General features: G+C 30.9%; 1 protein-coding gene across 1 annotated transcript; it reads left to right on the top strand.

Moving 5' to 3' along the window:
• The first annotated feature begins 5,214 nt into the window (after nucleotides 1-5,214).
• Nucleotides 5,215-25,533, top strand: LOC121122052 (uncharacterized). The gene is made up of 6 exons (XM_040717061.2): nucleotides 5,215-5,697; nucleotides 5,755-6,107; nucleotides 6,176-6,374; nucleotides 21,457-21,833; nucleotides 22,117-22,282; nucleotides 24,329-25,533. The coding sequence occupies exons 1-6, from the start codon at nucleotides 5,334-5,336 to the stop codon at nucleotides 24,688-24,690; spliced, it is 1,821 nt and encodes a 606-aa protein (XP_040572995.1). The 5' UTR covers nucleotides 5,215-5,333; the 3' UTR covers nucleotides 24,691-25,533.
• Nucleotides 25,534-27,009: the final 1,476 nt, after the last annotated feature.

Here is a 27,009-nt window from a genome sequence, read left to right as displayed (position 1 = left end):
TTATATCTTAACATATGTGCGTTTTCAAAATTTATGAAGTAGTCTATTTTCTTTTGTATAAAAAAATATATTCTTGAGTTTCTACATTGTAAAAAATTTATTCAAGAGTTTTCCTTTTTTATTTAAGTAATATATTTAAAAAGAATATTTGATTTATATGATGTTCTTTTTACCATGGAATAAATGAACACAAATAAGGATTTTCATTCTTTTTCAAATGGAATTGAAGAGTTTAGTGCTAAAAAACCCAAGTCACGAAATAGTTATTTAAAAAAAAGCTATTTGACATTTCATAGAATTATTTCTGAAAACACTAATGCCTGCAAATCCAACAGTATTTTGGAAGGAATGGAGCATTTAGGAAAAATAAAATATCTCGTTTATAGTTGGTTATTTCAACACTTTTGAATAAAAATTAGAAACGTGTTGATAAGGTTAAGTAAAAAGTTATGACCATTTTTCACTAGATGTCTTTAGTGAGCTATATCTCACGATTAATGCATTTAATAAAAAAACTGCTTAGAGTATGTTGAAAGGTTGTGCGTACATATAAAACAATTTTGTGTTTGGTGAAGGAAGTTGTGAGATACAGCGTTCCAAAGGGGAAGTAAAAAAGAGAAAATTCGATGCGTTGACAACATCACTACTACCAAGGGGAAAGGAAAAACAAAAAAAGTTGTGATGTTTATGGACCCAATACAGCATAGAACTCAACAGCATAGCAGTGGTTCCAACGATTCTGTTCTGGTATTATGGACTTCGACAATGTTAATAAAATAATGGAAATTGTCGAGTTTGACAGGCGTGTGAGCACTTATTCCATTGGCAAGTAACTGAAGATTAGCCAGAAAACCGTTTGGAATGATGTAAATCGGATAATACTAACTATGTTAAAATTATTGTCAAAATAAAGCAAAAAAAAACAGTCAATTTTTTTTTCATCTATTATTTAATGAAAGCCACTGTGTTAATTTTTTTGAGCCATTTTAAATTTGTCTTCTTTCGATATTTTTGTTTCCATCCTCGTGACGTTTCATTACATTTAAGCTTGTATTTATTTCGTCACAAAGAGAAGTGTTTCATTTTAGTCAAACAAACTTTCAAAAAAATTCTTTCGTATCGTCATCGTAATGAAAAATATTTATTCGTCCATACATTTCGTCGAACTGGAGAGCCACAGACTCAGGTATTTTTAGCATTTCAGAAATACACTTCCTTCATTTTGCACTGCTAATATATTTAACTTAGATACTTTTACCAACTTATAAAAAGTTCTCACTGACGTCATAAATTGCATTGTAATTGTTAGAGAATCTTTAGTCTTGGAGAATCAAAGTTGATATTTTTACTCTATAAAATAAACAAACATCTTATAAATCTGTATTCAAATCCATCAAATGGTTTTACGAATGTATAATAAAGTTAACATCTTCATTGCATACTACCGATGCCAATGATAAATAAGGATATTTAAATATAATCAAAGTAATATGTACTGAAAACCCCTAGAAAAGATCTAAATTTGTATGCCTTTTATTAACAATTAAGGAGGAAAGAAGAAGAATTAAAGAAAAGAATCTAATTCTGTCGATTGTATTAGTTAATTTTAGAGATTCACCGATAGATGGAAATCGGCAAAAATCGATCTTTTTTGATGTATCAGAATCGATTATTAGAATCGCCTCAATTCCATCAATACCTATGCATATTTATTTATCGTGAGTGGACTGTTGGCCGAAAACATTTTGCCCAAGGACAATTTACCGAATGTACATTTTGAACATTTTTTTAAATTTTTACATGGAAACGACAGACTCTTCATTAACTTTATTTCTTGTCCAAAAAGTAAGAAACAGTCTCGTTAAGTAGTCACTCAAGAGAATCAAATCTTTGGAGTTATAGGTATGTTGAATTAGTATATTTAGGACTGTGGATTCATTCCTCCAATGGATCTGAAACCAGGTTATGTGAACCGTAACAAGTATATTATAAGCTCCTTCAATTAATTTTTAAGTGCATTTTTCTTAAATAATACAATTACATTTGAAAATGTAACTTCATTTGTAATAATTGCCTAAAGTTTTATTTAACAAAGAATATAAATATTACAACTCTGTTTATTCATTTAATCCAAACTTCATTAATTTGTAAAACTAATATTAATTTCAGTTGTTTTTGTCAGTGTTTAATTCCATCAATTAGTTAATTAATTGAATATATCTATGTACATATTTAATGATTACAGAAACGGCACTAAAACAATACATTTCACACTTGATGTATCTATCTAATTTTGTTAATTGCGGAAACTACATCAGAAGGTTTTAAGTCTTCGAGCATTTCATATCCCCTATATTTCTCTTAACAATGTTGTATTTTAAATGTTGAATTTTCATGCTCAATCATTTGTCAAACTGTTTTATTCATCAAACTCTGAACTCATCTTTCAAATGTTGAGTTAAATTGAGCTTTTTTAATTCTTTTGTTCATATAAATAGCGGGAACAATATCTATTTATGATACTACCATTTTAAAATTGAATTTAAATATATTAAATATCATTTTTTAGACAAAAGTCTCAAATGGTCCTTTGGGGAAAATGTTTTTACCCTTAAAATTAGTTATGTAAATCGCATGCATTTTTTTTTTTAAATTGGTAATCAGGAGAATATATTTTCTTTTCCTTAGCTGTTATCATTATTATTTAACTCCTGAGTAGTTAACTTCCTTTCCTACTACCTTTAATTACATTTAAAACCTGATTGATCATTTGTGTGTGACCATTAGAGACGTATAGTAGCCTTGATGATTTGTTGTGTAGTTATAAATGTTATTCCTTGCAAGGTTCAGAGTATAATTAATGATCGACATCGGAGTAATGCCTTTGTTTATTTTATTTTCCTCCCTCGTCACACCTGATCAAATGAAACGTAACAGCTAAGCTGCTCTCCTCTAAAACATTCTTCAAATTGTTAGGTTTACCATAATAATTTTCTTTTTCTTTTTTTCTTAGCATGCCCAAAATACACACGATTTTCATCAGTACTTCAAAGTGGCTGTATCTAGTACATAGACAAAATACATGCAAGGTTGTTCTAAAAAGTTTTTGGCCAACATTTTTTCTGAATTTTTCACCATAGTCCAATTTTATTTCTACACACTTCTCCCGGCGATGCTCCATCTCTGTAACCCGTCCAAATAGAACTCGGCATATATCACTGTAAATAATTAACTAGTTTTATTGATTAGTTACATTGAAAAAATTTACATAAAATTAATCTATTCAAAAATGATATTATATGAATATTTAATATAAAATACTGGGAATTATTTTATAAAGAAGTTTACTTTAAAATGTTTTCGATTAATTTAATTTCGACTATAAAATGATATCAAAATGACATACGAATAATATTTGACGTCTAAGTATTGTAAATCACTAAAGTTTTCAAACAAACATTCAAGAAATACTAATAATGCCTGTTGTTTACTATAAGCCATTTAATAGCACGTTATAAATGGTTAACGTACGCATACTTGGAAAAACTTCCAGTTTATGAAAACAGAGTGCTAATTAAATATAGTTATTTAAATTACTAATAAAGTCTTTTACTTGAAGAAAATATAAGACATACTTTATTAAATTAATTCCCTCAAAAAAAAAATTCTCAAATTTAAGCCTATTTCTCGTTGTTTAAAAAATATATATACAAAATAGAACAGAGTATAAATTAATAAAATCTCGTCGGTATTTAGTTCAAATCATCCTTGGAAGTACATTATACAAAATAAGTGGTTAAGGAAGAAGCCAAAGCACTCCCTAAATTATCAAGCCACAGTAATTATTTTTTCTCAAGCTGTTACTATTATTCCATTGCTCATGAGGAGAGAACATCTATGTATTGAGTTTGAGTGTGCCCATGAAAAATGGAAATTAACTTTGAGGATTCATGAAGAAGTTAGCTTCTAGTATATAAACAAGGTTTGCATGTTTGTTAACAACTCCGCGTAATGTCGAGTACAAATGTTAGTACAAAATATGAAATAAAATGGTTGAAAAAGTATTTTTCCTTCAAACTTAAAAGACATCCCAAGATTTGAAACAATTCTAAATTATTAACATTTTGACTAGTTTTTGACTGTTTTTGGAGGATTAATCTATTCTATTATAACGTAAATATATATTCGCCAGCCTTTTTTGAATGCACAATTCTAATCATCTAGTAAATATGTATGTTAGAGACTATTTTATCTGTACATTAAAGTGTTTTTTGTTTTGTTTATTTTGGGGTAAAAATATACTTTGGGAATCGATTCACAGTGACTTGAGTAGCCTATTTATGACCTGTGACTTTACTTTTTTTTTGTACTTGTACTTGACTTGAGACTAGAGTACTCTTTTTTTTTTTCTTAAACAAAAGTCATTTGTAAATGAATATAAATTGTCTCGTGTTAAAAAAAAATTCTTAAAAGTTTAAAAAAAAAATTATAGTGACTTGGTAACATGTTGTATTTTGGATACATCTACAACAATTTGCTTGGTATTCTAATAATGTGCCAAAAACAATAAACTAAGTGCTATTTATTGGTTCTTTAAAGCACTTAACCACCTATTAGAAGTACAGAATTGCAAGGTTATATTATGTATACAAGCATATATTTGATAGACAGGTCAAAGCATCAAGGATACTCTATTTAACTTTCGAGTATTTATGTATAGTAAGATGAAGCCCCCAAAATTGCCAAATCATTTCTCTAGTTGCTTTCTATCGATTCGTGTCTTACTTTATGTATGTAAGACAATTATTTTGACAGAGAAGGAGATAAAAATAAGAGGCCCTAAAAGGACAATCAGAGCACATAGGCAGTTTATACCTGCAATTAAATTTAAGTGTGAGGATATAGAATATTCACATATGTAAGTCGTTGAGAGTTCATTTTTTTATTTTATTTTTTTGTGACCAGCGGGAGTTCAATTTTATAAAGTATGCAAGGAGTATTTTTTATGGATAAGGCTCTTAATTTATTTTGACTTTTACCTCATATTTCATTAATTAATAAATTGACCTGTCCTTCCCATTTAGGGGACTGTCGAACAAGTAAGCAATCAATATAAAAGACCTATCACTTTCTATGAAAGAAATAAGATATAGTAATAACAATAAAAAAAATCTTTTTGGATTTGATTTTCCTAATCAGATTATTTAGAAATCATATCATCATCATCATCACCACCACCACCATCAGCTTTTGCGTTAAAAGTATTATAATAAGAAGAAATGAAAGAAGAAGAAGAAGAAGAAAAATAGGACATAAATAGGACTTACATATATATGATGTTTGATTCTTTGGTTGGAACCTCAGTATTTCTCAACATGTCAAGGAGTGCGAAGGACTCTTGCAAATTCCTTTACAAATATCTTCCAACTCTACTTCTACTTACAATTAGGCCGACTGCCTGTGTTCACCGTGACACGGTCAAACTCCTCAAAGTTGTAGAATGGAATGACAAGGAGGATCTGGACCTTGAAAAAGAATACCTTAGTTTGGAAAAACACAATGTCTTTCGTGCTGGAACTCCAGTAAGAGAATGGCTCAATGATGTAAATAAAGAAATGGCCAACTTTAGTCAAGTGGTTCATGTTCTAGAAATCCTTGAGACAGAGAGCTACTCCATCGAGGATATGGTCTTTCTAGGTAAGAGTTTTTTTCATCTCATCTCATCGCGTATTTTCCTTTGTTTTCCCAAAAAAGGAACACAAGTTGATCTCACCCCAGGGATATGGGAAAAGAACCATAGTCGGGATGATGGAATCAAAAACCTTCTTTACAGCGCCTGCTCCGTGTATGATAACAATGATGACTGTTTCCATCTACTATATTTCATGGCCAAGTCCAATGTAAAGCGCCTTGGTCTTTTGAACCACATTGCGAAGCTCTCTACTAAACTGTCAGGCCTTAAACTCCTTCTCACCATCTACAACAAAGAGTCAAAAAGAGCCTATGGGATGGATCGTGACTTGTTCAAGGATATCTCTCATAAATTTGAAGCCTGTAATTTTTGTGGATTCTATTACATGGATCACGATAAACAGAAATTTCTCAAAGTATTTGTGAACTTGTGTTTGTATATATAAATAACTGTTTGTATTTCTAATTTTATCTTTTTGACAAGGACTATGTGAGAATGATGAGGATTCCTTCACTCTTTGAAGAAACGGAAGAATGTTATAAAAAGTGCCATATAGGAGAATATCCTGTTATTATGGTGATACACAAGGACAGAGCCTATCTTACATCCCAGGACCGAATCAAGTGCAACCATGCATTTATGAAGTTGAAGGAACCTTTACCTATAAGAAGACACACGGACGGTAAGAAAGAAACATTCATTAATTTTTTAATCCAAAAAATCAAACACAAATTCCCTTCCGTTTGAATGTGTGTGTTTTTCATTCAACAATTGACGATGTATATTTATTTATTTATTATATGAGCTTAAAAAAACTATGGAAAATAACTTTCAAAGTAAGTTTTCAAAGAAATTTTTCATAATAAACTTTCTTACAAAATGTTTTTATGTATGCACAAAATGTAGATGTACATGTAAACTAATGATATTAAATATAAGCACAACTACTTTTAAATCTAATTTAGATAAATAGAAAAATATACATACATAGAAGAGAAAAAGAAATGATAAAAAACAGCTAACATCTGTAAAACTACCACCTTTCTATATTTATAACTGTTTCTACAAATATTTACATACCTATAACAGGGATAAAGCAACACAAAAGCTCATTAGAACTAAGTACAATGTGCAGAAAAATATAAAATAGCCTTTCTCGTTCATTTTATGATGATATAAAATGCTTCTTATAAGTATTTGTAGGTATCAGGTGTAACGATCCTTTTTAGTATGCAACACCTAGCTCTCTTGTTAGTCCTTGAAATAAACACAAGAAAGGAAAAATAAGTGAAGAAAAAGATATTATTTATCTACCTGAAAGTGATAAAATCAAAAAACCCTTGGTTGCAAACAGGGGCGTAGCTAGCTTTCATCATTCGTGGGGAGGCTTAGCCCCAAAAAATTGTAAACACCCTAATACAAATAGATGTATTCAGTATGAAAACAAAATAAGGTTTTGGAGCACCTGCAGCCTGAAACCCACAATTATAACCATTAAAAATTCCAATATCGACAGGTTTGGCCTATAAAGCCTTTTTTAAATGACAAGTTTTTAGAGTATAACTACAATTCATATTTCGACATGAAAGAACTATATACCTAGATGAAAATCAAAGTAAATAACAAATCGATATAAATATTTCCGCATTTGAAAAATAAATTATCCATTACTTAATTTTGATTACAGTTAATAAAAGATGTATTTAACAGTCAAAAACTCGAGTAAAATAAAAAGCTGTACTTAGAAGCTAATATATATATATATATTTCTTCAAGTGCAAGTTATAGAATTGACCTAATATATCAATTTTAAAAAAGTTGCCTCTAATTGTCCATCCCAGGTATGGTGTTGTTTTTCGTTTTGAGAGCTGGCCAGAAGTGTTGGTTAAAAAAAAGCATCAATCAACAAAGAATTGATTCTACTATCGTAGAAAAGGCAGAATGTCTAAGTTGCGATCCGCGGCGGACGAGACAATGTTGAGATTGCAAACGTTCTAAAGCCTGGACAGATCCTTTGTCTGGAGAGTTATGGAGGAACTGTAAGAGTCTGGAGGTGATTATGAATCAACTGCTAAGTGTACTGATCTCAAAATGAGGTAACAATCTATTTTGTTACCATGTTGGACCCAGTGTTTGACGTCCAAGATTATTGGAACTTGGGGAGCAGTTGAACTACACACCAAATGATCCTTTTGCAACACAAAATCCTGGCTGATGTCCAGGATCCCGGAGAAAATCAAGAATCAACAAAAAGAGACTGTCATCAAGACTTGATCCAATTTTTTAGGTCGAGCCGAGGCTGTTGTTGGCGCCAAAAAGGATTATATTGAATAATAATTAAAAAAATTATTAAAAAAAATAAGCATTCATTCAGCATTGGGTTTTAATTTAAATCGGATGATTAATTTAGGAGAAAATCCATTTAAAAAAAAGTTACACAACAAAATTACACAAATAATTAATAAAATAATTTCAAATAAAATACAGCTAAATACTCAATGAAACAGTAATATAATGTTTTCCAATATTTACTAATCCATTTCCCCTTGTATTCCCATCGTTCCTATATAAAACATACTGGGTTATTACTAAAATAGCATTCTTCTTCCTCTTACTCGTACCATTAAAAAAGGTTTGAAAATCATCCTTATTGAGTTTACATCCGATTAATTATTGAGTTATTAAGTGGTCAGATTTCAATGTACCGCCACATACAGTATCAGTAGTGATGCTCATACTTTTAGCTATTGTATTCAGTGGATAAATACATTACGTTACTGGCATGCCCCTCTCCAAATATTTATCAATATTATTTTTAAATAAAAATGAAATAAAATTTATTTTTCCAATTGAAAAATAAATAAAAAAGTAAAGTTCTCTTTTGTGAATGGAGTAGTCGAGTATGAAAGGCGTGAGGGATGATAAATCTATGTATGTATTTTATATCAAGGGGATTTGATGCCTTCCTTTGACAATTTTTCTCTACTTATATAGATTGAAGAAACTTGAAGGGGGACCTACATATTTGGTATTATGGAGGGTACAGTACTATCTATACATAGATAGAATAGATCCATTCTGTCACATAATAGATTTAAATCAATCTATTATTGCATATTTTTATTATCCTAGTACGTAAGGGTCGGTCAAATGAATACATAAATCTTATTCATTTTTATCTTAATTTGATAAGGGGATTGGAAGAGTAGCAACACTATTTGGTGTTGGTTCAATTATTTGGAACTGAGCTCTGCCAATAAAGAGTGATACTAATGGGGTGCATTTTGGAAATAAAATCAAAATGGTTACCCTGAGAATTTGAAGAACATTTTGAAAGAGAACAGCTTAGCTGTCATGACGTCTCAATAGATCAGCTGTGACGAGGAGGAAGGGGAGAAAGAAATACAATAGTATATAGCCAAATACTACTCCGATGTCGATCCTCAATTCTACTCTAAGTCCAACCAGGACTTACAATCATAACCCTGCAACAAATTTCGAGGGTCTTGGATGAGCACTCGCAAATGTTCAATTCGGTTTTGTATACAACAATGATAGCTTGTATGTTGTAGATAAGGATATTAACTCCTTGGGAATAAAATAAATAATGAGAAGAGTTTAAAGAAAAAAATATTAACTCTTTAGTTTTCCAACTCCTAAAAACAGGAGAGCTAAAAAATATACCCGAATTTTCATCACTACTAATAAACTTGCTTACTGTGTTTTTAAAACTGAGCGTTAAAACTTCAAAATTGTTTAGTCCATTTTGACAATTATTATAGTATCTGATAACATATTGGAAAATGCTCAAGGATTAACAAGTTCAACTAGCTTAACATCAGGCAGGAGCCGTGCATTCCACTTTTTTATAATTAAGGATGTGTTGGAAAAAGAGGCAGTTGGCTGTGGTATGGAATTTTAGATACATGGAAGTTTATCGAAATCAATTTGGTTTCATTTTTTTCCCCCACATGACTCATAGATCCTTTTTCTTATAAATATTTTATACCCTTACAGTTCTTAGAGCTAAATTTGTATTTAGATACATTTTTAGGTTATAATTCTTTCGAAACAAACAGTTTTATGACTTGGAGAGTTTTTTTGTTTTTTTTTTCAGGTCTGCAGTGTTGTTACATAAAATGCCCGACACTGACTCAAACACACAATTTTTAAATAGTATATATTTATAGCCTATATAAGTAATCATAGATTATCAATATGTTTTATTAATAATAATTATAATGACTTTTGTAGTCGGAGTTGGTACAAATTTACCGACTCATGACACCAACTCTGTTGCTTTAGTTTCTTTATGTAAAAGATAAAGAACCTTTTGCAGCTGCTACCGGACTCCCTTATATTACTTGGGATCTTAAATACTATTAAACCAGCTTTAGTACCTGGCATTACCTGGAGTTATTAGGGGTTGACGCACATACAAATTTTGCTTTAATAATCTAGAAGAGATCCCCCAATAAATCCTTTGTCTTACACTCCATTTTTCTATCCGTCTTATATGAGCACGGACAAACGTTCAATCAGGTTTTGAATATAATTAAATCTAGTAGAAAATAAATTTCAAGACTCAAGATTAAATAATAATGACAACAGCTGACGAAAAAGTAAATTCATTCTTCAGATTACCAATTCCAAAAAACAGGCCAGTTAAAAACTACTCACGATTTATAAAACTAGTTATCTTTTATAATATTCAAGCAAAGTGTGTCTGTTCACCTACGCTTAAAAACTCTGGGACACCGGATACTACAGATTGTTTCGAATGAATTATTATCAGTGTTGACATTATATTTCTTGTTTAAGTTACAATGATACTCCATCCAGTACACTTGGAAGTTAGTAAGACTAAAATTGGGATAAAATCAAAAACGATGAAGGATCTAAAATAACAAACTGAAAAAAAAAATATTGAAATTAAATGAAAAATGTTATCTATACAAGTACACATGTGTTGCTAATTTTGTATTTTAAATCATCCAATCTATAAGATTTGCGTTTATAAGGTTTATAAACTATAAAAAAAAAGTACTAATAAAATTAATACTTTTTTTTTTTCTCGTTTCAAATGTATCACATTGTGAACAAAATTCCTTAAGTTAGAGATTTATACAGTTCTGAGAGATTTTTGTATCTAGACAAATTAATCAAATGTATAATTACAATAAGGAGGAAGTTTGTTTGGTAAATCAGCCTCTTATTATTCCGAAAAAGAACCTTTTATTGACACTTTTTAGGTGATAACAAAATTCTACTTTTTATTCATATGTAAATACGAGTCACTTGCCAAATTGGTTGTTAAAAAAAGTTACTAAAATGAATTTTTTAGTAAAATTTTCTCAAAAATAAGTCAAATTTAAAAAAAAATATTTTATATATATTTAAAACACGAAATGCTTTTTTTTTGTATTTCTCAACCTTTCCTTCAAAAAGGGGGGAAAGGCATGACATAGTGTGATAATTAGCTTATAACGTCTTTCTCTACAACTTCTAAACTATCGATTACACAAGTAAAATATAATATTTTATGTTTCATAGTCAATTCTAAAAGTAATTGACGTTTTGATTACGAATCTATGATTAGTTTAAAAATAAAGTGATATGTTACCTTTAAATTGCATTTTATCAGGATTGTATGAGCCCACAAAAAGTATATGCACATATTGGAAATTAATCTAAAATTTTGCAAAAAAGTATCCTTATTTTTATTCAGATAACTTATATATGCCTTACTGAGAAGTTACTCTTGCCTATTAAAAAAAGGTTAAAAATACCCCAAAAATTTAATTTGAAAACTCTGGAAACCCAGATTTGATATGAAAAATACTAATTACAGATTCGTTATCAAGGTTTCAAGTACTATTACTATTATATAATACTTTTTTTTTTGTTTAACAAAATAAAATAAGAATAATAACTATATTTGTTAGAAATTACAAAAATATATATATATTTTTTTTTTATTCCATAATAACGTATTCAGTCACCTGATGACGATTCATCGCCAAAAAAGTCTCATTAGTTTTTCAAGAAAACAAAACATTAAATAAGGTCTTTATAAGAAGGGTTTAGCTCGAAAGCTGACGAACATGAACTTCTTCAAAGACACAAAGGTGCTTATAACTCATCCTTGGCCCTTTTCTCATCATCATTTTCAGGTCCAGAGCTCTAGGCCTTTTCTGAGCCTTCTTTCCTTCCCCTTGATTGACTTTTCAGGTTTAAGTGTCTCTCCAAGTTTCTTCTCTGACCTTCTTTACAGACTTCAATGTCGTCGATGAAAAGAATATTATTAAAGATTCTACCAGACTTATATTGCTACAGATCGAAACCAACTACACATACTTCCTTGTAATTTCCTATATCTTTGGCATCTTCACGCTTGTCATCTGTGTTATCACTTACAGGGTGGACCCATTTACCCTTAAACACAGGGGTATCGATTTGCTTTGTTTCCCATCTCCCTTATTTTCGGGGCTGTTGATTTGAGTGGACTTCCATTGTATATCAATTTCATCGTCCGAATATTTGTGCTTTGATGCTTCAAGGTCAGTGATGTATTTGGGAATGGTCCCAGTCAGCAGGCTTGGAGTCTTCTGGATAATCAATATTTCTTCTTTTATAACAATCCTCTAGTTTTTTGTGCGCGTTATTCCTTACTTTCATGGGTGGAAGAATATTTAACTTTAAAAAAATTGTACCCTTATGTTATTATTCAAGAGAATGAACCACTGGATATTACTCAAAAAATTAATGTTAAGGATATATGGTTTTATTGGTTCTGAAAATGGAAGTAGATCTTTTCTTATTGGTCTACAAAAAAATCTCATACTTTAAAAGACCCTCAATAGGGGATAATTTTAGGTTATATTATTGTCTAACATAATAGTTAAACAATAGGGCATAGACAAATTGAAGGACGCATCTCAATGGACAAGGCACTCGCGAAAATGCATTCTGTTCGACTAACTGTACGTAGGTTTGCGCCCCGGTCGTTCCTAGGGAAGGAAATATTCACAATGTATGTATGTAGATTTCAATGATGATTCCTAGGTCAAATTGAGTAAATGTAATACTATAATGTTTACTTACTTAAACTTATCCAGTGCTACTTCATCTGACCAATTAAAGGAATAATAATAATGATAAAAAAACCTATTATCCGCAAAATGGTCTGACAGTCTTTACTCATTGCATTCCGTCAGTAAAACTTGATGTATTTGTGATACAATTAGGAGAATGAGTTTTCTATTATTCATAAAATTTAGGTTTCATTAAAGTCTTTGTTATTCTTAACGATGGATGTTTATATATCCAAGATGACTGAGATTTATGTAATCGCCACCGGATGATACATACTAACGTCATTTAGCAAAGATTGTTCCATGGAACACATTTTGTTCCCAATTGGTCAGACCTTTAAAATTGATGAAGGGATAGTAAAATTATCAAACCAATGGTTAGTTTCCGAATAAACCCAATATAATTAAATTAGTTCAAGTTGAAAAAAATAGAGTGTACATTTTCATCTGCGTGAGATAACGTTGTAAAACAAGGAGTTCCAACTTGAAAAAATTGATTTTTTTTTTTCGGGAGTGAAATGACCAAATCTTTCTCAATAGAGATGGAATTCTGTTAGGTTATGTATGTATTTTATGTGAGAGTGACTCATAAAAATGTTAAATAAATAAATGTTTAAAGTATCTGGGGGATAAGGAAGAAGAAGGTAGAAATGTTTTTTCTTATCAAAACAGAGGGAGAAAACTGAGAAAGTTAATTTATGGATGTTTTAAAAAGTATCAACATAGTAATTAACAAATGAATTTAAAACAATATTGCACGGAGTGCAAACGATTTATTCATGTATATTTAATTGCATTTCCGCGGGAATCTTTTAAGCAAGACTCTTTTTGGTGTTTTTTTTTTTTTTTTTTTTTTCCAAGTGTGGTTTTTTTGAGGGTGATCAAAGTTTCTCTTATTTCTGTGGTAAAGAAGTACATTAATATTATATTGATAACTTGAACTTTAGTTTTATTCATTTCACGACACATCCTTCCCAAATTCTGGCCATAATAAGAGAGTCTATTTTTAGACTCAAGGCAAAAACAACAAAGGAGCGATGATATAAAACAATCCTCATCTGAAGACTCCGAACGTAAGTGCCCATTATCAAAATATTGGCAGTTATTGTGGTTATTGATTATTTAAAAACCACTGATTAAAGATGGGACAAATATATATTTTATTGGATCCGTATCAGTTCGGCTCGTTAGACATAAAGATTCAAGTAAATTTTGGGTAGACTTTCGTATCCAGATCTGACACCAAGATTAGAGAGATACTGGTTCTAAAATGTATGATAATTTACCTCGAAGTTTGGACATAATAGGATTAAGGTTACATTTTTACTGATGTCTAAATAATGAATAATCAAATGTTATTATTATTACGAGGGGATAGTCAACACAAATACGATCAAACATATTCGAACCAAAATACTGGGCTTAGAAAAAAACTTTATTACACACTATTTTGCCTCATAATCTAAATTTCTCTAAAAAATCTTGTCCCACTTATTAACAGCAGCGTCGTAGTCATCCATGATGATGGTTTTGCACACATCCTCCTAGTTTGTCTTCAGAGTATTGTCAGCAGTTGAGGTACAAGGCAAGGTACCCTTTGGGCCTTTGGGGAACAAGAAAAAGTCTACGGAGCCAGGTCAGGTAAATGGTGTGGGGGTGAAAAATCAATGTGATGGACCCGGCAATGATAATCTCCTTAGTGTTTCCTTCAATGTGACTACTGCAATTGTCCATGTGGAAGCCCCACTCCTAATTAGACCTTTTGGTCCTGAAATTTCTCATGAAACTGCACATCACCTTTCAGAAAAGGGGGAATTTACCTTGGTTCCTAGATGTAATGGAAAGAAGATACTTTTGACTTGATCATCCATCTCAAGAGATGTTCTTATTTGGAACCCCGTATTCCACGAAAGATGAAAATTTATCTCAGGAAAACTGCAAGACTTCATAAAAGAAAAGAGTCGACTCTTTCCTGCGGAAGAATATTTTGTAATGCAATAATGAGGAGATCCATTCACTATGAGTAGGGAATTTTAATATTTACAATATAATTAGTAATTACTTTATTTTAATTTGTACGAAGCGTGGTATTATATTAATATATTGTGATATTAAATATTATTATTTATTACAGGGGAATATGTCATTATCGTTAAATTGAAATAATAAACAATAATTAGATTATTTATTAGTACACTCCCATAAAAAAATAGGAACACTCAAAAAATACAACATCGAACCAAAATTCTTGGATATGTACATTTTTTAAATAGGTATTTTTTTAAATAAAACACGAAATATTTTTCAATAATATAAGCTACGATATTCCTTATTACTATGAATGATAAATATGTTATAAGGGTCTAAAGATGAGTGTCGCTTTACATCATTTTTCAGTATAAAATGGAAATATGTCGCGTCTAGAAAAGGATATAGAATCAAAAAAAAAAAAAAAAATTATAATAATAAAAACCCTTTTACATCCGTCTTATTCATGATACTTCAATTTGGTGATTATCCTAATGATAAGAAATGACTCTGACCGATAATTGTCACGAATTTTCGTGTTCCCCACTGTTATATTAAATATATAAACTTAATTCATTTTAAAAATGGTGGAGAAATCATGTAGTCTGTGATTACTTGAGAGATCAATAGTATTTGGTATGATTAATTTTCTTAGCTAACGACCAGATGGTTTGGGCCTTTTTTTGTTTCTTTTTGTAGGAAAGGCTGCGTGATACAATCAAGGTAACGACGAAAAAATATGCATGCCAAAGAAAGAGAACTTGAATGATTGTACACTATATTTTATGTTATGTATCTTACATGTGGCTCTTTGATTTTTCGTTATTATTACCTAATGCATTTTTTTTGTGGGCTATAATGTTCTTTATTTTAAAGAGTAAACAAGGGGGAATTACCTATTACCTTGCATATTTTAATATTTCTTATGTGCAATGATACAACATAAAATAAATTATCTCTTGCTTTTTGATTTCCTACAGGGGCGTCCTGTAAGGGGTGTACTGAAGGGGCTGTAACCCCTCCCCCAATATCCAAATTGCCTAAAAATTGAATTCATCAACTTTATTTTCAAAAAAAAAAAAATCTTCAATTTTGTTTTTCCAAAAAAAATTAATTTTTGAAATTTATTTAAAAAAAGTTTAATATTTAAAGTTCAACTACAAAAACTTTTTTCTGAACAACTGGATTTTTGAACTTTTTTCCCTAAAAATTTAATATTTTAATTTTGTTTCCAAATAATTTAATAATTGAATTTTGTTTCAAAAAATTTTACATTTCAAATTTGTTTTCAAAAATTAATTTTTTGTGAATAGCTATGGTTTTTTGAAATTTTTTTCTAAAAATCTTTTTTTTTTTTTTGAATAGTTATAGATTTAAATAAATGTTATCCAAAAAAATTAATATCTGAAATTTAATTTAGGAATATTTTTTTCCAATTTTAGAAATAGGAAGCGATTACTATGGATTTTTGAAAATTTTATAATTTTTTTTTTCAAAAAAATTCCAAAAACCAAGGCCCTGGATAAGAACTGAATTTCAAAATATCTGAATTCCAAATAAAAATAACACATAATTAACAAGAACCTTAAAAAGAAAAATTGACAAGCTTAATATTTACATTTAAGTCATAAGAATTAATAGCTACAAATAATTATTGCATAAATCATTCAATACTCAATTTCTTACAATTTTTTTACAAACATATCATAGAAAGGAGAAAGATAAAACATATAAAAATTACTTTTATGTAAATCCGTCAATACAAAAGTCAGCTAGAATCAATTTTTCTCAAAATTGAAGCTGGATTACATTTGTATTCTTTGACAAATTATTCGCAGTTTCTATGCGCAAATTACTCTGATTAGCCTATTTGACACTCTGAAAAATTGAACTTGATCATCACAATAAAAGATTAATAGATTGTGGTTGAAGGACCATATTGGGGCAAATATAAGTCACAATGAGTAGCTAACTATCTGGCAACAGTTGGAAAGCTACTGCCAATCTGAGCAGTTCATCATCAAACCATGCATTGGAACAAAATTTTGCAAATCCTGAGCCCGATCTATAGACTCATTGAAGAAAATGAAGAAACACTATTTCATCTTATCTATGACTGCGGCCGTACACTGCAGGAAATGACTGAACTTGATATGGAGTCCGTCGAAAAGAAAAAATCCATGGAGGTGCAACTTTTGGGGATCTCCTTCGAATTTGAAAATAAAATGTATATAAATGACTTAAATATGTCCATGAAATATTAGATTGTTTGTACATATTACAATTGACCTTTTATAACCGGGACTTTTCAGCCCATGTATTATATTAAGAAAAAATATAATGGGATATTCTGCTTTTCTTTATTTTTGTTCAAGATGGGTTTTGCGTTGTTATACCACATATGTATTTGACTTCACTCTTTATAAAGAACTTTTTTCATAGCTTTTTAATTACATTTGTGTAAAAATAAAACTGAAAGTTAATGCATAAAAATCATTTAATAAAGGAAAAAACACACAATAGAGATAATAATTGTTTTAAAAAATCGCAATTTCAATTAAATTTAATGATAATTCGATGACTTGCATATCATGTCTAGGTTCCTACATACATATATTGTTTTGTTAGTTTATCAACTTTTTTTTTTCTTATAGCAAATGTTTTAAGAAAGTCCTTAGAGAAATGACTTTTTACTCTTTCTCTATTTTTTGGGGGGGAGGGGGAAGAAAGCATGTAAATGATATTATAAATGAAAACTATTACAAAAAATTCATATGTACAGAGTGGGGGTTATAAATATGCAAATTTAAGGATACATTTATTTCTCACAATTAATTCACAAATCTTTTGCTCGTACACGATGGGGACCATAGTAAAGTCCATCACCCACACCAACCACCTCTAGTTTCTACAAGAGAATCCAACCGGGCCTTTACCCTGGTACAGTCCTAGATGAGGAACTCTTAGTCCACATTGGTAACTGCCTCGAGAATGGAAGCCTGCAAGGATTTAAAATTGTTATGTGCAAGTTAATTGAACTCATTTCCAAGACGCCATACACATAATATTCCAAGCGGTTAAGATCCGGCGATGCAACATTTCCAATGCCAAAACCATAACAATCTTAAAAATGCTGATTTTTCCAGAATAAATCCGGTTTCAATTATCTGATTTGAACACACTGCACCAATTTGAAATTCTAGTAGGACACCAGATCTATTAACATCAATTTAAGATCTCTAGTATAATTATCTATGGAGTTATTTACGTCTTTAGGCATGCAACCGGCACGGAAGCACACAATAATGGTCACACAGCGTTCTTAGTCGGATGACTTCGCAGGACTTTTATATTTTTTCTTATAATATTTATTTTTTCCAGCTGAATCAGACAATTAAATTTTTATAAACATCGATCTCAGGGCTGCTAAGATATTGAGAACTAAACTGGTTCCGGATTTAAAATTCCCACACTGTATTTAGAAAAATACAACGTAGGCAATTTAACTTTTTAGTATTATTCTATTTTAACTTTCCTATTTAAATTTCTTCTTTTTTTTTTACTCTTGCGCTTTTTTTATTAAATACTTCCAGAGGGTACCGTATTGCAGGGCTGAATAGAGGGGATTAGAAACAAAGAATGAAGTTATAAGAAATGAGAAAGAGAGAGAGAGATGTAGAAAGAGACAGAGAGAGGGGATGGACAGAGAGAAGGATAGAGGTATAGAAAGAGAAAATGGCAAAAAGGGTTTATTTTGGTCAAAAACAGCTTCTTAATGACGTAAGAGCCCCCCAAAAAATATGATAGGAACATGCTTGTTTATTTGATACATCCACTTACTAAATTTCAGACTGATCCCTTCGATTGTTTTGGATTCCATGTGTGAAAACACGTAAAACGTGCTCATCTAAAAGCTTGTCTTTCAGAATATATGACAAAAAGTCACTGGATGCACTCCATATAGTGGTCCATGATGTATATCATAAGCATATTTAGATTTAAAAATCGTAATAATAAAATATTATAGGCGTGCGAGTAAAACAAGAGGACTATTCCTGTTTGTTTTTGTTATAGGTCTCTAATGCGGCGTATATCATAGTTAGATGTGTGAATGTTTTAGCTGGTCCTTTTGGTTTTTGGGAATTGGTAATCTGACGAAGGAAATTTCTTTTCGCCATCTTTTTCCATTATTATTTTTTTCCTAAGGAGTGAAGTTTCTGTCCTAAATAGATATAATTATATTTCAAACATGATTCAACATTTGTGTGCGCTCATAAAAGACGGATAATAAACCTGGAGGATTGGTTACGGAATTATAATTGTCCTTCTTGGACTCAGAGTGGAATTGGTGATCTACATCGAAGTAATTCAGGGCTATGGCCTTGTTTATTACCTTCTCCCCCTCTCATTAGTGAGGGCTGATTGTAGCTGATCTCCTCCAAAACATTATCCCAATTATCTGGGTTACCATGTTATTTTTTCAGGGCTGTAAGTTTGTAAGAATGGTCATAGAAACTTATGTTACATCAATGTAGTACAATGTCAGTTCTTCTACTGCATTTTTAGCGTTCACGCTTGAGACTTTGCTTACAAGTTTCTAGTATTATATGTCTAAAGTAACATTCATGTACACATCTTTTTTTTCAATATGACGCCTACACACTCTCGTTGTTAAAAATGAGTCCTCTCCATTCAAATAAACAAAGAGAAAGACTTTGAAAATCCATTACCAAATAAAAACCCTAGCTCAATTTACAACACGCTAGGGAGAAATTATTCTCTTAGACTCAATGTGTGTAGGCTTGATAGCAGGATAAATATTGTATTTGAACATTTCAAAAATTGCTTTTGAGTTCCTTTTCTTGATTCTGAAAAAATCCTGGTTTTAATTTTCTAAGCATGCTACTGCAAGTTTTGGATCCCTGTTCTGTACATAAAGTCTAAAATATACCCATTAAAAAAAAATATGTAATGCTTAGGCATGGCCCACAAGACCCCGTTATGTATAGGGTGTTCAAGTTTTCTATGTGCCCCATTGACACACTCTCTGGGGCATACGCAGGTACTTACGGTTATTATATTTCTGACTTTTTTTACTTCATAAAAAACAATTTAGAATATATAGATACAAAATTCAGCTCGAATATCAAATTTCAAAAAACAACAAACATATAATAAATTTGATGAATTGGGAATTGGCTCTAAATTTGACAATTAGTTTCTATTTATTGAGATATTGTCGTTGTTATTATCGAAGAACAAAAAAGGTTAATTATAATGTATTAGTTGAAAGAATTTTGAAGCGGGAAATTACTTATTTCATTATTGTTCCTCATCAAAAATGTAAAGAGATTGGGAACAGTCATATCTTTTTTGTTGTTTCTCCGACATTTTTACACTTAGAGACATTAAATAAAAACAAAACTTCTTCAATATTTGGTTCACCTGTCGTTTGGTTGCATAATTAAACCTCCTAACTAAATATAACTGGGTGTAAAGACGTAGCTCAACAGAAAAGGGGCTCGGGAGAAATTATTCTCTTGATCTCAATGTGCGTAGGTTTGCATCTCGCTCATTCCTAGAAAAGGAAAAATACTTTATGTATATGGAATTCAAAAAAGATTCCTAAGTCAGATGGAGGGGTTATAATAGGATAATGTTTACTTCTACTTAATCAGTACAACTCAAATAAACCAGATAAAGGAACTTTTTTTAACAAACCAAAACAATTAAAGGAGAATTAAAAAAATAAATATCGAATATAAAATTGGTATAAAATGCTACTACAAGTTTTGGATCCCCACTTTGTATATATAGATAGAGAGAGAGAGTCGAACATGGTTTTAATCGTTTTGACTGCACTAAACGACCATGGTCCGTTTTCAAATGTAGTATTATTACAAAATAGGAAACCTTGTGTATGCGGTCGATTTTTCATTTTCTCTTATATGAACACTTAATCAATGTTTGACTGTTTGAATAATTTATTTGCACGTAGATATAAAATCTGTACTGGGGTTTTTATCCTACTACAGATTATTTTTCAGAAGTTTCAATTCCACGGGAAATCCCGCATTTAATCATTTCATAGTAATAGTCTTCATTTAATTATTTCAACATAATTATATATACATACCCACACTACATTTTGCCTGTGGGCTGGGCTGTGTATTTCAGAATTGTACAACACTCAGCTCCACCACAAATTTTCCATCCCTTACTATTTTAGCTTTTTTGTTACAATCCGCACACAATTATTTATGCTGATCAAATTAATAAAATGAGAATCGAGAAACTCTTCAATATATGTATATATATATTTGGGCAATAATGAGATTTACACATATTTATTTGCCAACATGGAGCCAATAAAATAAAACGAAATAATGCTAAACGATTTATAACTGCTTTTGTAGATTTTCTTATAATTGAAAGTGTTGTCATGTATATATTTCTTCTATAACGATGCTCAATAAAAACCCATAAATTACCTACCCATATTATAATGATAATATTTAATATGTGTACCTATATATATATACCTGTATACATATTAAATATGAATCTACCTATCTATATATTTAATACTATTAAAAAAAATGTAGAATTACATATTATTCCAATAATCTTTTTAACACGTAGCTGTTGCGGGTTTGATTAACGACACTCTCATCATTTGCGACTCTGGAGTTGTTAGCTTCCGATTCCAAGGGCGAGGAATGAGTGGAGAGTGTTTCCGTCTTCAGGTCAACTCCTCCATTGATGACTATGAAATCAATTTCCACGACATGGTAGCACGGATCATTTATGATAATATCAACTTTAAACATGTGACTGTATACCAGTCTGGTGGCTTCATCATTCGAAATACTTCCCTTCGAACAGAGGGATATACAACCTCTGGTATATTTGGCAAAAGGTATATTACGACAGGTAATGGGCATAAGATTTGGATGACAGGGGGATACATCGAAAACTATGATTTCAACACTTCCACAACGCTGAAAATGACGATAAATGTAAGAATTTATTTATATACACAGGGGCTTACGCAATGCGTTGGCTAGAGGGGCTGTAGCCCCCCTCCCCAAAAAAAATATATAATTTAATATTTGAAATTTTATTACAAATAGTTAAATATTTGAAATTTACTATTTGAAAATTTTTCCAAAAACATTTTATTTTTCAATTTTATTATCACAAAAATTCCAAAACCACGCCCCCTTAAATATAATCTTGCGGACGCCCCTGATACAACATATTTATCTATATCCGACTGTTTTTTTTACCCCGATTATATAGAGAACCTATGTATTTCAACATATGCAATGGTCAAAAGGACCGGATTTACCTATGCCATTATCAGATCATTGTGTAGCAGAAGTTAATTCAACTCATTCTTTTGTTGCTGGAGGTTTCTCTTCAGGGGAGCCCAATAGAAAAGCATGGATTTATGCCTGGTGGGAGGGTAAGTTTTATACGTTTTAACTATTAACAAATGATTATGTATATTAATATTCTTGAATTCTGTGAAATGGAAAAAGATATAGATATTACAATAGGAAAGGTGTTCTGTTGGTCATTATTTAAGACTCTCCACTAGCTTTTTTATCCACTCTCAACTTTGACGGACAAAATGTGGAGTAAAAGTTTGAAAATAAAACAAATGATAGTCTGCCTTACGTATTTTATTATAGCCGAGTGTTAATTACTATTTATAGAAGAGTTATTCATGTATGAAATGACACAAATTCTAAACGAAGGCGCTTTAATGATATAAATTTACGGTGTATATTATTTATGTAGTACTAGAAAACCATCCCAAATCACTCTTCACGGCCCTCTGGATAGTTATAGCAGACTGGAAGTCGTTGATGAGGCAGTTCATCGATATGTTGGGGTACCCCTACATTTTCTTCCCCCATCTCGACAGGAAGTCCATGACCTCTACTTCCTCCTTTCTTGAAGAGGTGTTCTCCATCATTTTTCATCTTGACCACCTTGAAAACCATACTCTTGGAGCACTTCACAATGTCCATGAGCATAGCAACATCAACTTCAGCATCAAGGAGATCTGTGATGCGCTACATTTTGGTTTTTTACTCACTCATGATGATGATATGACGAAATAGTTTTAATAGTGTGTTCATGCACAAGATAACTGAACCAGATTGTCAAAAAATAATCACTAAACCTTCCTAAATAATGAGATAATTAATTTGTTTTGCACCCCAAGCAAAGCGAGCCATGTGCAAAACTAGAGTCCTATTTAATTCAGTCTCAGTCCGGTCCAGTACAGTCCTGTAACAAAATCTTATAAAGTTTGGTCCTTGATGACTTTATTTATTCTTTATTTTAATTAGTTATTCCACTGACCAACAGTCATAAAGGACCTATCCCAATAACTAATAGAGCCAGTCTTACGACTGGACTGGGATAGACCGAATAAATAAGGACTGGCACAAAAATAACTAAAAGTATTTATTTAGAAAAACAGGATCTCTAATATATATTCATTATACACTGATATATATTGTATATATGTGCAATAGAGAGGTTTGATTTTCTACTTTTTTCGAATTTTAATTCGGGCTATTGTAGAAAAGTTGTCATATTGCATTAAAATGATCTAAGCAAACTTACATTGCCCGACAATGTCATCTTTAGGTCGCACATCTCCATGAAATTATGAGTAAGGCAAAAATTCTTTCCTTAGGGAATATAGATACTATGAAGACATTTTTAGTTATTTTGCCGTAAATAATTTTGATAGACATTTTTTAATCTACTAAAAGTAATTTGAAAGTTGTTTTTTTACCTAAAATTGTCCTATGGAGCAAAAAAAAAAGATTTTTTTTTTGGAAGATGTGATGATCTGCGTTAAGTGAGAATCCTTTTCTTACATTTTCAGAGAGACCAGATGAAATTTTTCTTTTGTTATTCTCTCTTTTTGCTGCACATGATAGCTTTAGAAAAAAACTTTAGTAATGGAAATAAATATCTGATGTCGCCTTTCCAACTTTAATTTGCAACCTACAGATGACATCGTAGAATCATGCAATTGTGTATACATAATTTTCAGACCATATGACAACTTTTTCAAAGAAACCCCTAATCGAAGTTCGAAGAAAGTTGAAAAACAAACCGACCTAATGTACAATTCATTCAGTGATCACGTGTCGTGGCTGATGAAGTAGTCCCTTTTCTATGTATATATAATGAAATAGAAAAGAAAATATGATACTTGGAATATTGTTTCTTCTTGGATTCATTTCTTTTTGAAGACAACGCGTATATATATGTATACATAAATATTATGACCAACTGTATACACATGTATATATACTCTGTCAGTCATAGACGTAAAAGATAAAATAATGTAATTCAAGAAAATAAAGGGGAAAAAAGAGCAAAGGAAGAGGGGGAAAAAAACCCGATTTACTTAATGACTGCAGCTTTTTATTTCCCTTTCTTTTTTTTAAACTAATGCATATTCAATTTTTCTTTCTTTCAGACACATGGACAGAGCTCACCCCCATGCCCAGCGCCGTTCCCTTTCCTCGCTGCTCCAAATACACCAAAAAAGGAGACATCCTCATTGCAACTCTAGAAAGAGCCATGACATTTAATGTATCAACCTACAAATGGCTAGAGGTAGGGCGTCCAGGTCGACTTCATACAGATGGTGAATTGATCTTTGGGGGTGAGGACGTTGGAACCTATTTGATTGGAGGTCGACGAACCTACAAATTCACGGGGGAAATGTGGATTGAGCTTCATGGATGGTATAATAATCTGAATGCTAATCCTATTCTGGCTTCCATTCCAATTCACCCAAACTCCAGGCTCATTCCCCGATGCTTTCCTACAATTTAAAAGTCTCATCCAGGAAGGAAAATATGATTAGTCGTACTATTTCAAATATGAAACCCTGCAGGAGTGTATCTCATGTCATGGAGGTGTAAATCTTAGATATTTTTGTTTATATATTTACTATTATATTTAAAACATTGTTTGAACTGTTCAGAAACTCACATATACCTACATTCCATGGAACATTTTCATGGAGGAAATGGATTTGAGTTAAATTTTGATATGTGGTGTTATTGATAGTACATCAACTCAGAAATAAAATTTTGGATCTGTAACTACATTCGACTCTGAGTTATCAGACCTTAAAGTAATATAAATTATTATTTTGACTTTACAAGTTTGCCCCTGTATATGGTTATAAAAGAATTAAAATCAAAGACCAAATGCGTTGAAAAATGTAAGGTCAAACACTAAGGTCATAGTTGACTTATTATCCTCATAAAATTTAAAAAAAGCTATAAAATAAGTTTTGTTGAGCTAACTAAAAGCTTTTCAATGATGTACTGTACTTGCTTCTCATTGCTTTGGTTTACGATAAATCCCTAATCATTCATTATACTTATTTTTCATCTTTGGGGCCTCAGAGCTAAATCTGGATTGAGCTAGATATCCCTAACTTCATCTCTAATATAATATACTCTCAAAAAATCCACATACTCAAAATTGTCAAATCCATTTCCTCCTGAAAATGTATCATGTAATGACCCATATATATAAGCTGACTACTTACTATTCAGCCACAGATAGATAGATAGACTAATGAATCTGATTATATTTATTTTCTCTTATGTAATATAAAAAGTATCCTAAAATAAGTGAATAAATAATATTGTATATAAGTTAAAATATTTTCCAGAGTATATCTACTATACCATAATATTATAGTTGTATGATTATATGACCCCTCATACAAACACATAGGATAGTGTGTGTATGTATTTAAAAAACAGAGACATAGACATGGGATTCCTGGGCTCTGGAGGACAAGTTTTTTCTTTGCTAATAAGTTGACAACTTGCTCGGCAGAAGTTATTCTCTTGAACTTAGTTTGTGTAGGTTCGTGCCAAGGTGATTCCTAGAGGCCGAAATATACTCTATGTAAATGGATTTCACCAAAAGATTCCTAGGTCAGATGGAGTAAATGTAATACTATAATGTTTACTTATACTTAATCAGTGCAACTCCATCTGACCAATTAAAGGAACATAAAAAAATCAAATTAGTGTACAAACAGAAAAAGGGAAAACGTATAATGCATACAAATTAAAAAAAGAAATTAGGAAGAGGATTAACGAGTTAGTCTTATGATGGTTGAAGGAGGAACATATTTTCTAATTATTATGTTGTCTATCGACAAGTGTTGCTAAATTCTTGAGTTATTGAAAGCTTTAATAAAATAATTCAAAATAAAATATATAATTCGGGGACGTTCTAGTATTTTTATATAATAATATGTGTAATAAAGCTCTTGGCGTGATGTAATATTTATCTTTTTTTACGGATGGATGTCATGTTTCTACCTAATACCTTTTAATGGAGGAGGGAAACGAAAGAAGGACTTAGAGGGAAGTGAGTGAATGAGTGGGTGGGTGGGTGGATGGTTGAATATCTGACCCCTTCCTTCGCTATAATTTAGTTAATACTAAAACCAATAAAAACCATGATTAGACAAAAGGGATTTGGAAAAGAAGGGATGGAAATAAAAAAAAGTTTTTTTTGTTTTGTTTTTTATCTTTACCACTATATTCGATTTCCATCATTGTAATATATATATATATATAATGAAAACAAATAACATTGGATAGGATGTATGTACAAGTATTAAGACTACACCCTCCATAATACAGATAAACGTCTGGTTGGTAAGTCTTCGTATATCATACAAAAGAGATTTAGCATTATTAAAATATTACAAACATACTAAAATGTTTTGAGGATGTGGCAACATAACTACCTTTTTCCCAAAAAGCGATTAAACAAGTTTTATTAAGCGGAAAATTTGGTTATTTGGTTAAATAATGATAGTACACATTTAAAATTTAAGTTTAGAAAATCATATTTGATAGGTCCCTGATTTTCTACATACTGAAAAAAAAATAACATTTCGGGATTTTAAAACACGGTGATTTTTGTTTTTGTTTTGTTTCTCTTTAAATAACTTTTGATTAGAAGGTTTGAAGGGAAATTTTTATTATATAATAAATGCAACACATAATTAAAACATAGCTTATTTAATTATGGTGGGTGATTAGTTGAGTAGATAACTAGTAATTGGCGATTCTACAAGGGTCTTTAAAATATTAGGTTTTCCGGAATTATCCG

This window comes from Lepeophtheirus salmonis, chromosome 7, assembly GCF_016086655.4.
Source record: "Lepeophtheirus salmonis chromosome 7, UVic_Lsal_1.4, whole genome shotgun sequence".
NCBI lineage: Eukaryota > Metazoa > Arthropoda > Copepoda > Siphonostomatoida > Caligidae > Lepeophtheirus > Lepeophtheirus salmonis.
The sequence above is the reverse complement of the archived record's forward strand: the minus strand, read 5'-3'. Positions and strand labels throughout refer to the sequence as shown.